At 37.5% G+C, this 16,048-nt stretch overlaps 1 protein-coding gene across 2 annotated transcripts in view; it reads right to left on the bottom strand.

The window, feature by feature from the left end:
- The window catches only part of PRIM2 (DNA primase subunit 2), an 89,082-nt gene that overhangs the window by 60,885 nt on the left and 12,149 nt on the right, over positions 1–16,048 (bottom strand). Inside the window, exons 5-6 of one of the 2 annotated variants that reach the window (XM_063389415.1) lie at positions 6,967–7,062; positions 5,997–6,134 (exon numbers count right to left, since the gene is read on the bottom strand). The exons of the other annotated variant lie outside the window; for it this stretch is intronic. Of the exons in view, the coding sequence (XP_063245485.1) occupies positions 5,997–6,134; positions 6,967–7,062 (234 nt within the window). The remainder of the gene's footprint in view (positions 1–5,996; positions 6,135–6,966; positions 7,063–16,048) is intronic. 2 annotated transcript variants of the gene reach the window in all.

Genomic DNA, 16,048 nt, shown 5'->3' with positions numbered 1-16,048 from the left:
TGCCATTACAGCTCTTCCTCACTGACTAAAGTGCATCATTCACAGATTAACTGTTACCAGCATATTAATAAATGACATTTAACTGGTGCCATATTAACTGACGAGTTTTCAGGTTATCATATCTACCACATAACATAGAAATAAAATTGTACTTGCAAGTAATATATTCCATTTTTTTTTTCTGAAATTTGGGGAACAACTTAGGCAAGCCTTCCACATGCTTTAAATACTGCAGATCTTGCTTTGTTAGCTTGACTCTCCTGAAATATCCATGTGGATTTGAAGATTGAAGCATTTTAATAGAAATCAAACCAGATAGGACTATGCAGAGACCACAGCAATTGTGTAAGCTGCAAATTTTGTACTTAACTCATACTCTGTATGAAAGATGCAAGAAGATAAGAAAGAGAAAGAAAAAATACTGAATACAGTCCAATTTCATTTAGCCTCCTAACATTATTTATAATTATGCCAGCAATCTATGTGGTCTCTAGAAGGAACACATGTACTTCAATCAGTAGAAGAGCTAAAAAACTGAAGGCTGTATTTTAGAAAAGAGACAGCAATGGGATAACACCCAAAAAAAAAAGCCACAAAGGAAAGTCCAGTAACAAGTCCACATACAAGCTTCAGTCTTCTCTTGACCCCCACACACTCTAAATAATTTCCATAACTATCACTCCCCCCACTCAAAATATCACCATTTTATTCAGTTGACCTGTGCCTTAGACAATGACCTTGTAATACTCAGAAATGAAGACCAGCTGCTTCTCTGCAAAATTCTCACTGCAAACTTTACCTGAGAGATTCAGAGGACAAAGTCACTGTAATCACATTTTACCTTACACTGCCTAAGTTATTACCTTACTAACCTTGTATGTGCATATTATAAAAATCATCCATTTATGTTACAGTGAATTACTCTAAGTTAACACTGGGAACACAACACCTGAAATGAATTTCAAGTGACAAGACCATCATCAATCATACTTTCCCAACATTAATGCCATCACATAAAGCCTTCTGCTCCACTGCTTAAAAACTTCGTGTTTTAGAAAGAAAATGTTTCACAAATGGTGCTATGTATACTGATACTTTTCTGAATTAGGAGGTTCTTTGTACCTATAAGTCAACCAAAATAGCATATTTATTTGACTAATATTTCATTTTAAAAGACAAATCATTACAAATATTAGCAATGCAACTTATTCGATTCACATTTCCAACTGTTTAAAAAAACCATTACATGCTAAATCAGGAAAGGAATCAAGAAAAAATAAACAAAATTAGACCAGTGAGGTCTTCCTTTTGCAACCTCAACACCCAACAATTTTATCTGTAGACATTTTGTCAGATTACACAAGATAACATTTCAAAGTAAAAAAGTGCAGGTATTAAATTAGGAAGAAAAATGCTTTATCAAGATTGTATGTATTAATATTGGAATCAATTTCTTATGGCACCGATTAGTGCTATTTCTAGGTTATATTTTAATTTGCAAACAGTAAGAGCTTAGATGATGTTCTGACCAAGTGTTTTCACAAAAGCAATTTTTTGCAGTAATTCAGAGACCAGTCAAGTTATTGCTTCAACTGCTAGGCAAAAAAGGGATAGTATTTAAATACAAATATGATAAATCTATGGCTCAGTTATCCTAGTATAGATAATTACAAGTCTGTAAGATAAACTCTTCAACACACCATAAAAGCATTCACACAGCAGGAATATTTACACATTCTCAAGCATCAGCTTACGGCTTTAGAATATATTGTTCAAAAAACACTAGAACTTTAGGACAAAGCATTTTCTGAACATAATGTTCATTAACGTAAAATGACATAAAGATTCAATCTATATAATTCAAACACTACTGGAAGCATTCCAGTCAGAATCAGGTTTTTCAGTATCTAGGGTCCCCATATCTTGAATTTATCAGAGAGCTGTTTAAGAGAAAGAGCCCAGGAAACACAGAAGCTAACATGGCTGTGTGAGCTGGAACCAGAGCTGAACCTTCTTGCCTCCAGTATCCAGCCTCATGACAAAATACTAGAAGAACAGCCATAGATAACTCACCCCAACCTAAGGGCCAAATTCCCACCCAGATGCTGATAAAGACAGAGAGATTGATAAACAATGACCACTGCAAGTGAAACAGACCCAATGTGAGGGAAAGTAATGTAATTTACTGTCAATTAGACTCAGGTAGTGAGGAACAGAGACAAACAAGACAATGCCTTTGCTTCTGTCTCTCATCAGCTGCACTGTGCTCCTTCACCTGAGATTCCCACACCTCCCACCCAGGGCAGCAGGGGCAGCTGTGATGGGTCCAGAACAGCTCCTCTCCACAGCTCCTGCCTGCTCATGATTCCCCCTGCTCTGGCATGGGCTTTTTCCCATGGGATGCAGTCCTTCAAGAAAACAAAAATGCCTAAGCATGGGTTCTCCACGGGCTGTGACTCCTTCAGGAACTCTCCACCTGCTTCAGTGTGGGTTCCTCCTTCCATCCTGTATCCATGTGTTGGCTGCTTCCATCCTCTCCTCCTTTTGTCCCACTCCAGATTTCTCTGGGGCAATCCTCTTTTGTGCAGTACTGAGTCCCACTACTGCTCTGATATGGGTCTGTGCGTTGTGGGTCTGAGCCATGACAATAAACTGAATCTTCCGATTTTCTTCTTTTAAAAAATCAAAATCTGAAATGACTTCCCTCAAATATGAGATGCATAATTTTGTACGTTAGTGTAAACACAGTGAAACCCTCATGAATAAAACATTAAGCAAACTTCTATGAATTTATATTGTGTTACATTATAAAACAATAGTTGAGCTAACATTACAGCTCACAAGTTACAGACAATATTTGAGCTTTCTACAGTTTAATCATCATTAACGGCACAAGGAAATTATTTACTATCAAATGGGTCAGAGAATACATAAAGAAGACCTTTGCAGTATTGATTTTGCACATAAAATTAACATCTTTGGTTGTACTTGGAACTGCCAGGAAGGCCTGATTAATACCAGCTCCTCTTACTATAAAGCCTGAAGAAACAGCCACAGTTGGGATGTCAAACTTGTTTTTAAATGATGAAAGAGAACATCTGAATGCTTCATGGGCTTGACTAGTGACTAAAACATAACTGAACTGAATTTCTGCCAGTGTCAACATAAAACTTTTTTTTAAAAGTCAGTGCTATGAATTATTTACTCTTCTCTCAAAGCTCAGTGTCAACACATCAATTCACTCTCGTTCTATTCCTCCCTTATGACCCCAACTAGAATCCCTCCAACATGCAGGATGGTGACATACATCTGCAACGTAGTGAGCAATGTAACAAGGCTGGGCAATCACCCAAATTATTCTGTGCTTTGGAGAGTTAGGAGGAGCATCTTTAGCACAAGCACATTCCCATAAGGTGTACAATGTCAGAGCACCCGGAAAAGGCAGGGCAGGCCTTCATCATAATATTGCTCCTGCGTAGGCATAGCTCCTTCCAAAAACCTGTGCATGTGAGTACTTAGAGTAGCATTAAATAAGCTCCACGAAGCAAAACATGGATCAAGTACAAATAATCAATAATAATGCACAAACAACATGTAGTTGGAAACTATGGTGCTTTAACACTGAAAAACTGCACCACTAATGAGAGCTGTAAGAAGCTGCATGCTTGAAAAACCATCTCTCCAATATCTATAACCAGGATATTTTGTCCATTAGAAGTATACAGCAGACTGTCAAAACCAAAAGTATTGCCCAAAGTCACAGAATCAATTATGTTCCAAAAGACCTGTGAGATGATCAAGTCTAACCTATGACCAAATACCACCTCATCAAAAAGACCATGGCACCAAATGCCAAGATCAGTCTTTCCTTAAACACCTCCAGGGACAGTGACTCCACAACCTCCCTGGGTAGCCCCCTCCAACATCTAATCACCCCTTCTGTGAAGAAATTCCTCCTCCTATCCAATCTGACCCTCCTCTGGTGCAGCTTGTGGTCTTCTTATCCTGTCACAAATTGCCTGGAAGCAGAGACCAATGTTGCTGCAGTCTCCTTTCAGGCAGTTTGTAGAGAATGATAAGGTTTCCCGAGCTTCTGCTTCTTCAGGTTAAACAACTCCAGCTCCCTCAGCTGCTCCTCATAAAACATGTGCTCCAGACCCTTCACCAGCTCTGTTGTCCTTCTCTGGGCACACTCCTGCACCTCAATGGCTTTCTTGAATTGAAGGGCCCAGAACTGGACCCAGCACGCCGGGTGTGGCCTCAGCAGTGCTGAGCACAGGGGGACAATCCCTGCCCTGCTCCTGCTGGTCACACTACTGCTGGTACAGGCCAGGATGCCACTGGCCTTCCTGGCCACCTGGGCACACTCTGGCTCGTGTTCAGCTGCTGTCAACCAGCACCCCCAGGGCTTTTCTGCTGGGCAGCTTTCCAGTCACTCTGCTCCCACCCTGTGGCACTGCCTGAGGGTGTTGTGACCCAAATACTGCATTCAGCACTTGGCTTTGTTGAACCTCATACCTCCACCCATCTATCCAGCCTGCCCAGACCCTGTAGGAAGCAGAGGCTTCCTACATTCCAGCAGATCACACTCCAACCCAACTTGATGCCATTCATGAATATACTAAGAGGGCACTCGATTCCCTCATCTAGATCATCAGTGAAGATGTTAAACAGGACTGGGCCCAAACTGAGCCCTGGGGAACACCTCTAGTGACCAGACACCAAATGGATGTGGCCCCATTCACCACCACAGTTGAGACCTGGCCATCCACACAATTTTTAATCCATTGAAGTCAAAATATCTAACAAAAGATACCATTTTTAAACCTAATTTTACAAACCCCTTCTTTAGAAATAAAATTCAATCCTAATTTAGATTATCACACCATTACAGTCTTTAATTCTCAAATTCTAATACAAGGATTGTCCAGTAGAAAGTGCAGAGAACAAAGTGCGAACACCCAGATGCTGCAAAACTACTAAAACATACTCCCAAAAGAACACACAAGTAATGCTTACCAAAGTGGTAATGTTATCAAATATGTTCATTACGAGACAAATGAAATAACAAAACAGGTGATGATGTTCAAGGCTTTATTACTTCTTAATTAAGTCTGGCCATGATGCACAACTTCTGTGCAAAGTCATGAAGACCTCTATATCACCAGAGTGCCTGAAATGAAACACAGTTCTCTTGGCTAATTTCTCCTTTGCAGCAGACACAAAAAAAATCCTACAAAAGCTAAACCAGCTGTACTTGCAGAACTTGGGCCTAGATCAAATAGTATTCCAACAACTTCTTTTCACAAACAATACTTGTAAAACAAGCAATTCCTGAGGATGTTCACATACAGCGTTTACCAGAGATGTTCTAGCTAGATATGATAACTCAAATATTCATACAACAAAAACTTTCCCTTTGCCTGACATATTCTGGATTATCTTCATCTGAGTTCACAGAACTCAACAGTGTTAAAAGGGACCCACAAGGGCCATCAAGCCCAACTCTTAAGTGGATGACTTGCACCAAGGCTGAACTCATGACCTTGGCATTATTAGCACCATGTTCTAACCAAGTGAGCTAATCTCAGTTGTTACCAACAGAACATAGAATAAAAATCCACAACTATTTTACTTGTTCCAACAAAAAACTGTTGCAAAATGTTGTGGGAGGAAAGACAGACAGGAGTAGAAAAAACAGTTGTGTGCACAGGGGTAACATGTTGAATGAAAGGGCATGTTACTGTCTCTGTGAGAAACTTTCTAAAATCCTCCAGCAAAAATTTCTTTAGAATGCACATTATATGCTAAATACCATTTGAATTTATGAACACTCGGCTCACCAGGAACATTTCTTTAGTGCTGCCAGTACTTGTAGTAAGGTTTCTGGTATTCTCCAGATGGAAGCATATAAATTTAAAACCCAAAAAGGCAATTGTCCACAAGTGTCACCAAACAATACAAGAGTTGTAAAAATCAGACTTTATCTGACTTACCGCCAGTGCTTTTGACAATTTTGTTCTATAGTTATTCAAAACAATCACATCAATCTCCTTAAATGGCACATAAGCAAAGCCATCTTTAATAAATACTCTTCTGGCTCTAAATAAATCCACAGCATCTGCAAGACCAACCTGAGAAAGAAGAAAAACCCACATTGTGGAATAGCAAAATAACACAGTAACAAAGTTCATAGCCCTGAGATTCAAGATAGACCAGTAAAGCTTTAAGTCATTTTCTGTCTTTTAACACTGTCTCCAGAAAAAAACTCAAAGACTGTGAAATTAAATGTATACTTAGGAATAGCTAATCATTATTTCGGTGGGATAATATTGCTTGCCTATAGAAAGTGATGCAACTAGGCAAAATAAGCTACTTCAAAGTTTGTGTCTCCAGTATTGATCCAATTATGTAGCTTTGCATCACTTACTGATTTGGTATTTGAAAATGGATTTCTGTTTCAAACATCTGGAAATATTTGATTCATACAAGCTACATACAGAAGGTTTTGCAAACAGATCTGGAACTCAACCAACTTTATTCCAAAGCATCAGTAGGCCACATTACAAACTTTTTCCTCTCCCCTTGCTCTCTTGCAAAACCAATTTCTGGCTAATACAATCAGACTAAACCTAATTTCAGCAATAGATGTTTGAGAATCCTGAACAATCTGACAGCCAGGTAAATTAAGTCATTTATCTGGGAAACATTAAAACTTAAGATCATTTTGTGGCAAAAGTAAGGGATGGTACAAGAGGACAGAAGACATCATTAACTGTTCGAAGCTTCCTTCATTTTCCCAGTCCCTCCCTCCACCCTTTTACTCACAAGAACTAGAGGAAATCTCATTAGTCTTTTAGATACTTGGATTTACTGTGACTATTAGGTAAATTTAAAATTAGTAACTTTGCATTTAACTGAGAGAAAATGAATGCAGATCTGTGGGAGTCAGCAATTTTTACTTACCTTATAGAACATTTGTTCTTTTACTTTAGTCAGACTGAAGCCAGGGGTTGATGTACTCAGCTCATTAGCCAACTCATTTTTCAGGTCTTCACTGATCTAAAATTAAGAATTGATTTTAAAACTGTTGAAATACTTTAAGATAAGGCCTTTTTATTTTATTAGCATAAGCTAAAATATTACTTAACGTGTAATATAATCAGTTTAGTTGAAAAGAGAAAAAGAGCTAGATTCAGCTAGTGATCACTAATAATTAATTAAGCAGAAACCAGCAAACCTCAGTGGTCAATAGTGTTAAGCAACCTTCCCTCTGAAATAGAAGGGCAGATTTTACACTACAATAATTTTAAGCATTAACAAGAACTGTAAAATACACTTTTTAAAAGTCAGTTTCTCTAAAATAAAACTTGTGACAATCTTTGCTTGTCTCTAGATATGCATTAAAAGAAAGCAAGATGAATAAATGGTAGCTAGTAAGGATTTAACTGGTGTTAAAATCACCAGATTTTAACAAAAAGAACAGTTTTAGCTTACTTTTAAATACAAACTATACAAAACTATCTAATCTTATATTTAGGAATTTAACTTTCCTTTTTCTAAGGAGTGAGAATAATGGTATCTTTATTGTCCCCTAAGTGTTAGTGCTTCTGCAGATCTTAACACAAGTAAGTAAAGCAGCAATGCTCTAATTTAACAACTTGAAGTATTTTAAAATCACAATGTTACCTTTCCCAATAAAAAAACTTCAATAGTGCATATACAAAAATACACATCACAGAACCACAGAATATGCTGAACTGGAAGGGACCTATCAGGACTGTGAAGTTCACTTCCTAGCCCTGCACAGAACAGCGCAAGAGTCACACCGTGTTCCCAAGAGCATTGTGCAAACGCCTCCTGAGCTCTGTCAGGCTGGTGCTGTGACCACTTCCCTGGGGAGCCTGTTCCAGTGCCCAGCCACCCTCTGGGGGAAGAACCTTGTCCTGATATCCAACCTGAACCTCCTGTTACAACTTCAGGCCATTCCCTCTGGTCCTGTCACTGTCACCACAGAGCAGAGATCGGTGTCTGCCCCTCCTCTTCCCCTCGTGAGGAAGTTGCAGACTGTGACCTCCCCTCATCTCCTCCAGGCTGGACAGACCAAGTGACCTCAGCCACTCCTCAGGGCTTCCACTCCAGACCCTTCACCATCCTCACGGCTCTCCTTTGGACACTCTCTCATAACTTTCTATCTTGCTTATATTGTGGCACCCAAACCTGCACACATTTGCATAACATGCTTTTGATGAAGTATAATGGGAGTAGTCCCTGGCTGAAAGGAATCAAAATGTTAAGGAAGGCAGAATACCTTCTGAAAACATAGATGGACAGAAGTGTCACCAAAGCATAACACTTGTGTGACACTGCTCTCAAAAACTGTGTGCTCCAACACCTACAGTGAGCACTACTACAACATTGCAGCCAAGGTAGTTTTTAGAGACTAGTCAGGAACCAAGCCCAGGCCATCACATGCAATAGATGCACGACTCCAAACGCAAGATGAAGTCACCCAATGTCTTTCTTCTCCATGGGAAAGGATGTGCTTAAATAGTTTTATCCTCTGAATAGAGCAGAATATATAATTTGTTGACCAACACTGATATGCAGTTAAGAGGGAATTAAAACAAAATTTTTTTCCTTCTCCATTGAAAAACCCATGAAAATGGAAGAGAAACCACTTCTCTTGGAAGTCATAGGAAGGACCATTTAATTTCAAACCTGGAGGAGTAGCTTAGTGAAAAATGGTGATTTGATATATGCATATGAAATAGCCAAGGCTTATGGTTACTCTGTCTGCATCTTGATGTAATCTGTAGTACTATCTCAGGAAAACCAGCTTTAAAAAATAATATTAAAGATGCCAGCAACATAGAAAAATGTAGCTTTGAAGAGAGAGGAAATACACAACAGCATTGTATTTCTGCATGTAAAAATGTAAAGCTCAGCAGCCTGTAAAGAAAGCATTCCTCTTTAACAAAGTAGCTGTATCAAAACAATTAAATGTGTTTCTGTAAATGAAACAAGGAAATACTTTCTATAAAATACTCTCATTAACAATCTTATTCTTGTTAGAATTTGAAAAATTCCTGCTTGGAATGTGACACACTGAAACTATATACAAATTTCACACAGTGGTACCAAACCTCTATTATTCCTTCCAGATGATCTATTTCTTGTTTAAGTAAGCATAAATCTAAGTCACTGCATCAGCCTGCAAGCCTGCCTTTCACCTACCAGAGATCTAAGTTTTCATTTTGATTCCAAAATAGTGGCTTCCATTTTCAAATGTAACAGTTTTATGCATTCTTAGTAGAATTTCCTTAGGAGAACCTGTCCACCATGTCATTCCAAATCCTCACTGCCCATGTTAATACACTGACCAAATAAAAACAGTACATGCTGTATAGCAACGGTGGTTACAATTCCATTATTTCTTCTAGGATATCTTACTAAAAATAGCTCCATCAAACCAAGCCAAGGACAGAGTGGAGGTTTTTTCCAGAGAGCTATTACAGGAGTCCAGAAACTGCTTTACAGAAAGGCCAGCGATACTGGGGGGAGAACAAGAAGAGGGAAAGGCAAGGATTCATTCTTTATTTGTTCTTCCAAAACAAATTAGCTCAATTTCATCAACAAAAACATTTTTTTCAGTATTACACTTTATTTCAAGGGGGATTTATTCCAAATTTCACAAGTAGTCTACATCCTTCTTTATTAGTAATTTGACCATATCAATTTTGTACAGATGCAGTGACAGTCATTAAGATTTTCTTCCATGTCACTAGCAAACAATTTAACACTGTTGGGGTAAAAGTGATCCTGGTGAACACTCACAAAAAACAGGTTAATGGGCCATGACTAAAGATTTAGATAAGACTGTGGATAGTATGACCAAAAACACAGTTTCATCAGAAATTAACACAAATATTATTGCAAAGCACTATTTATTATATACATAAATGACAAACATAAAGCTGTTAAATAATTTACTTCTTACAGGCTCAATTATCTTACAGGTGAAGTAAACATTCAGCAGCCCCATAAACACTTTGCTCCTTGCCTTTTCACCAAATTCACACTGCCTTCATGTTTTCAGCTAACAGAGAGAAAGAGGAAGAAGAAACAAGGATCATCCTAACTAAAGCTGGAAAATGACTCTAGAATCCACTCAAAAATAAAATTGGCTCCCTAAAAACTGGAACATGAAAAGTAACCTTCCATTGGCATTAATGATTTCACCATTTTCACATCAAGTTGGCTGCAAAGAAATACACCACTTGTAGTCTAAAGTCAGACTCAAGCTTTCAGTTAGGCCATGCCTGTATTGCTGCATCCAGAGCATCATGAAACACGTATCCCAATTTTTCTTGGTTCACAGAAGATAGAAAAGCTTCTTTTTTACTGTTGTTTGTGGGGGATTTAATTATTTAAATAAGAGTACTACAGTTTGTATATTTAATAATTTCATCCTAAAATAGCACCTGCAAAAACACATTCCAGAAATCTCTAAAAAATTAGATGCAATTAAATACACTTTTAGGATTCTAACCAAGATTGGAAAGATAAACAGGCTGCTTAACTTCTGACAGAACTTCATGATCTTCACCAGATAAAATACTGTGTTGCTCAAAATATTTAAAAAAAAAAAAATAGAATACTTCTGAGGCTCTCACCTGGTGATCATCTGACCTTCCACACGGAACTGATTAAACTCACCTCACAGAAAACAATTCACTAGGTTTGCTTTGTTCATTTGTAGCCAGTTTAGTAAGCTGCTTATCACTATGTCAGACTTTGCTTTGCACAAGCAATGAACACCAGGAAAAGCATCTTCCCTTTCCAGTGATGTGAGTCAGCATAGCTTGAAACAATTCAACAATTCATTGTGAATTCCTGAGACTCAGGAAAAACAAAGAAAGAAAAAGAGAGGAAGGGAAAGAAGCAAGTACTCAGGACAAGTTGCACTATTTCTAGTTTTCTTGCTTTCTATGTGCAATTTATTCGTTGACTTTTAATTACAGAACTGCCCTGGAAACACATAGACACATAAATTTAGATTAAAATATGAATAATTTAATATGCAGAGCTTGGTTAAGCAAATAGTCAGTGAGGTAGTCCGAAAACTTCAAAATAAATCTGATATCCCTACTCTGTTTTAATAAAGAGATAAAGATACATGCACACATTATATTGCTATATATGTGCAACTATTTAGTTTTACTGTTCCCAAGTCTCCCAGTAAGGAACAAGAACTCCATGCACAAGCCCTTTCCTTTTCCAAGACTCAGCTTCAGGTATTTATGTGCACATGTCACTGGTGTCCTTGGAAAGTGAACTTCCTAAAATTTGCTTTTAGTCACAGAGCACTTGCTATTCAGGTGGCACAACACCCTTCCCAAAAACAAGTAGTGCCAATCTATACTTTTATTACAGAAATAACAATCATTTCCTAATCAATCTGCTCCATTGCCACGCATCACACTACAAACTAAGCTGGCACTAGAATACCAAAGTATTAACCTAGATACCATTAAATTTGAGAATATAAATTCCAAGTGTAATCAGCCACTTAATGAACACTAGCTTGATTAGCAAAGGACATCATTCCCAGCTCTCCTACCAATTAAAAGGATGAAGAGCCTTAAAGAAAACATTCCAGAGGCCCATAAATCTCTCATTCACAAACCTGATGATTATCAATTTCATTTTGGCCAAGCACAAATTAATTAAGAAGAAAATTTTATCTTCTAAAGTACTACATTTTAGCTGAAGTTCTGCTTGCTGGCATACCTCAAAATATAAAGGACAGCACTTGGAATTATCTATTCTTATCCATCAATTGAAACATGGTTTGGGCTTTTTTTTAGAGTCAAGCGTGGGCACAGAAAGAACATTTTATGATGTGCCTCACTACGCAGCTCATTCATGGTTACCATAAGCACAGAGAAACTCAGTGATACAGGTTCAGTCTCCTGCACTCCTGACACACATTTCCCTATATCCATTCAAAGGAAAGCTGAACGAAACAATTACTACAGAATTACCTAGAAATATGAACACATACAGGCTAGAGTCACACATGACTGAGGAGCTAACAGAAGACCCTCCTGATAAATACAGATCCTTCTGATAAACACATCAACAAGTTTTCTTCCATTTACAAATCAGGACAGTAACATCAGATGCAATTTGAAAGAAATCTGTTAACAAGTGTTTCTCTAGATTCAATCACAGGATTAGCCAGGAAGAGTGTTTCAAAGTTGGCAGACCATTTTCTGAAGCTTATGTCCAAAACAGCAGCTACTAAATTCTACTTGCAAAGTAATTACATCCTGCAGAAACCATCCACTCAGCTTTTATGCTGCTGTATTAAGGAACAATATAAACATCTCCAAAGATACTGCATTCACTGCTATGTAAAAAATAAATTCTTTTTTCAAACATTATTAACTTCAACCACTACAAAAGAACATAACACCTTGATTATTCAAAAACAAATTTCTTCTTGTACAACATAGGGGTATCATTTTTAAAAATACACTATTGATTTTCCAATTTTTTCTTTTCTGATACCCCAAAAGGATGTCTAAAATATTTATAGAAAAACGAGGAGAGACTTGATGACACCTTTCTGCTTGTCTACACTAAGTTTCTTCCAAAAATCCAAAATTACCAACTGCCGAAAACTGAAAATCTATAAGGATAAGGTTAGGATTTGCTATTTTTTCACCTTTTCCAAGCCTTTAGATAAATGGCAGTCAAGTATGACCTGGTCAACTACTGAGTGCTAGAGCACATTATCACACAAGTAGTGTGGGTCCCCTTTCCACTTCTTCTACCTTAAGCTGAAGAGCCTGGTGTACAAGATCCTATTTTCCACTACATTTTTGGCACAGCTGCCATTTCAAATTTACTTTAGAAATCCAGAGTTACAGCAGAACATCTGCCTCAGGATTTAGACTGTATTCCAAATGTTGTCTAGCTGCTTTCAGCTACATTAGGGGAAGAATGTTTTTATTCATCGCATCTTTACTGCAGCCTTTTCTGCAACTTTTATTCAAAACATGTAACTTTTTCAAAGCAGTTAGAGAATGTACTTCATCCAGAAAGAACATATATAGTACCTAGTACAGAAGGATTCAGCCTTACAGTGGACTGTAAAGTTCCTATTTAACTCAAATAATGAAGTCCACAAAACCATTTAGTAAGAATCATAGTGCCCCAGAGCTGTAAAGGGCCATAACTGTACATTTTGTGGTGTAGTTTGACTTTCCTTCCACAAGTCAATTTTAAGCACTAAGAAAGACCTTCTAAGGGTCCATTTAGATTTCTGCAGACAATCAGCATCTGCTTCTAATCAAACTGAGATGATTGTCAAATTAAAACTTTTAATTAGCATTTTGCATCATTTACAAACTATTGTTCATTATGAAGGTGAAAAAGGACATCCCCAGTGGAAACATACTCTTTAATCACATCTATCACTGGATTCTACAACTTCACAGAATATCACCAACACCATATGTGCAAATAAATACATGCAACTAGAATGACTGCAGCAAAATGCACCAGTTTTCTCCATAACTAATAACAAAGTAATGCTTACAGCTCAAGGATCCATTAGAGTAAATAAAGAGCCCTACACACATCCTGCCAGTGCACAAAAAAAAAAAAATTAAAAAATCAAGCTTTATTTTAAAAGTCTGTGAGAGAATATTACCACTCATTTTCAGCTTAAATATTTTAATCAAACCTCATCCCATCTATCCATTCCTCAAAATGTTAGCTCACTAGAATACTCAGGCTGCTTGGCAATCAACCCAACTACTTTTAGATGAGAGTAACTCACTATGTTTTTTAAAGCACTAATAGTAGTACATGTTTCACTGTCTTATTTAACAACTTCTAGTACTTAAAAAACCAGTTTAGCTGCTCCTAAACCTTTCCACATACAATTTTGTTTCTGTTATGACTCCATGCTTAGAGTTAAATGACACGATACATATTCTTGGCAGTAAGGCACATTTCCCACTTAGGCATGCATCACTTATGAACTCTGCTGTCAAGTGTAAGATAAGCATCACTGGTTTTCAAACAAAGGGACAAATACAAGATTCAAATAGTGGAAAAATAAGATACAATTCAGAACCATTTCCTTAGCAAATGCAAACCACAGCCTACTTGCGTAGTTATTCTCTTAGCTTGGCATAAGTTTCCACACAGTAATATGGACTCCAGAGAGTTTTACTTTTCCCCATCCTGTTTGGGGAAGGAAGAAATATTACTTGATACCCCTGAAATGATAATCCATAAACCCTATCAGAAGAACATTCTGGATTAAATACCTGTTCCAAAATGGACAATTATAGTCACAGCCCTTTAGTGGCTAGACATGACACTGAGTATTCTTTCAAATGCATCTGTCCTTAATGGGGACCCAAACCAGTCCCCATTCTCATCAATCCACATCTGACTTCAGGATCTTCTGTACCAAATAAAGGCACTCATGGAGTTTTTTCAAGAAGCTGAACTACAAATATTTATACAACTGCCCCACGACCAGGATAAATGTTTTTGGAGAAAGCATAATAGTGATATCAGAAAGTCTCTCATAGGACTACTCTGATCATAAAAATGGAAATTCAAGAAGTTTAATTTCTACTGCTTAAAGCAGCTAAAAAAAGCACTTCAACTGCATCATCAAAGAGCTACTGTGGAGAAAAATTCCATTGCTAATGCATTTTACTCTTTCCATTTTATTTTGCAGTTCTTATTCCTTCCTCTCAAATGCCTGCAGATGCACTAAAGACCTTTAGCTCCCCCAACTGACTATCCCCACCTGCCATTCCTTCCCCATTTCTATGATCCAAAGCATTTATTAAAATAATGTGCTTTATGACAGCATCTACAAATTAGAACATCTGATTCTGCAGTAACTGGCTGTAACCTAAAAGATAAGGCATCTAAAGTAGAAGTTATTTAAAAGGTCATAATATTATTTGAATTTCAAGAGGCTATTCAAAGGTAAGAAAGTTCAACATGATTTTTTTTTCTGCTCTGTGGAGTAAAAACAGCAACACAGATGCATTCAAGAAGAAATATACTTCACTTAGAAATTTATTTCTTTTACACATACAGAAAGATAACAGTGAATAGAAGCATTGCAGGAAATATGAATCCAATTATACAACATCCTTACACCACAGATTAAGACATGATAATGACTATTAATTTTTATTTCTTCTGGAAGCAACAAAGAGGTATGAACAGTCTGAAGATAAAGAAACCAGAACAATCCAAATGATGACCAGAATAACACCAAAAAATAAATTCAGAATTAAATTTTGTCTTCTACTCCGCTCCATATCCCAGCATGTAAGTTAAATTCCTGGAAAGGTACAGCAACAAACCAAAGCATCCAACAGTAATTAGGAAAAAACACAAAACAAGCAGCAATCCAGAAGTGTCAAAAAAACCCGACTGTGTCAAGCCGATTTCATGGCCTTTATCACAGCGCACAGCAAAAAGCAGGTGTCATGTTGTGTCAAACACCCTTGAAGCCACCAAAAGACACGTGCAAATGACCAAAGAGTTCCAAACAGTTCCACTGAATCTTCTATAACCTATTGGGAAAACCGTGCATGGAAGAACTGAACTCAAAATAGAAGGATGTCTTAAGCCAAGTTCCACAATGCAAGTATAATTTAATACTTCGATTCCTAACCTGTATATTCAAACAGGAGCAGATCACAAACTAAAATGCCATGAGGCTGGGGGCACTGCAAAAGTTCTAGAGAGCAGCATCAGAGAAGATAATCTGATCTAAAATTGTAGGCTGTAAAAATGGCAAAGGACACTCACAGAAATGACAAAACACCACACAAAGAAAGGCTTAAAGCAGAAACAGGAAAGCATGACAGATAGAAGGTAAATACAGAGAGAAGGAAAAAGCAAACAAACTGACAGGAAAAAAGCCCAAGCTTTCTCAACTAGTGGACAGAAGAAGAAGAAAAACGTTAGGTTTGACATTATTTTAAACAAGTTA

The sequence above is a fragment of the Prinia subflava genome, chromosome 2, assembly GCF_021018805.1.
Source record: "Prinia subflava isolate CZ2003 ecotype Zambia chromosome 2, Cam_Psub_1.2, whole genome shotgun sequence".
Classification (NCBI taxonomy): Eukaryota; Metazoa; Chordata; class Aves; order Passeriformes; family Cisticolidae; genus Prinia; species Prinia subflava.
Note: the sequence above shows the minus strand (reverse complement) of the source record. Positions and strands in the feature narration are given on the sequence as shown.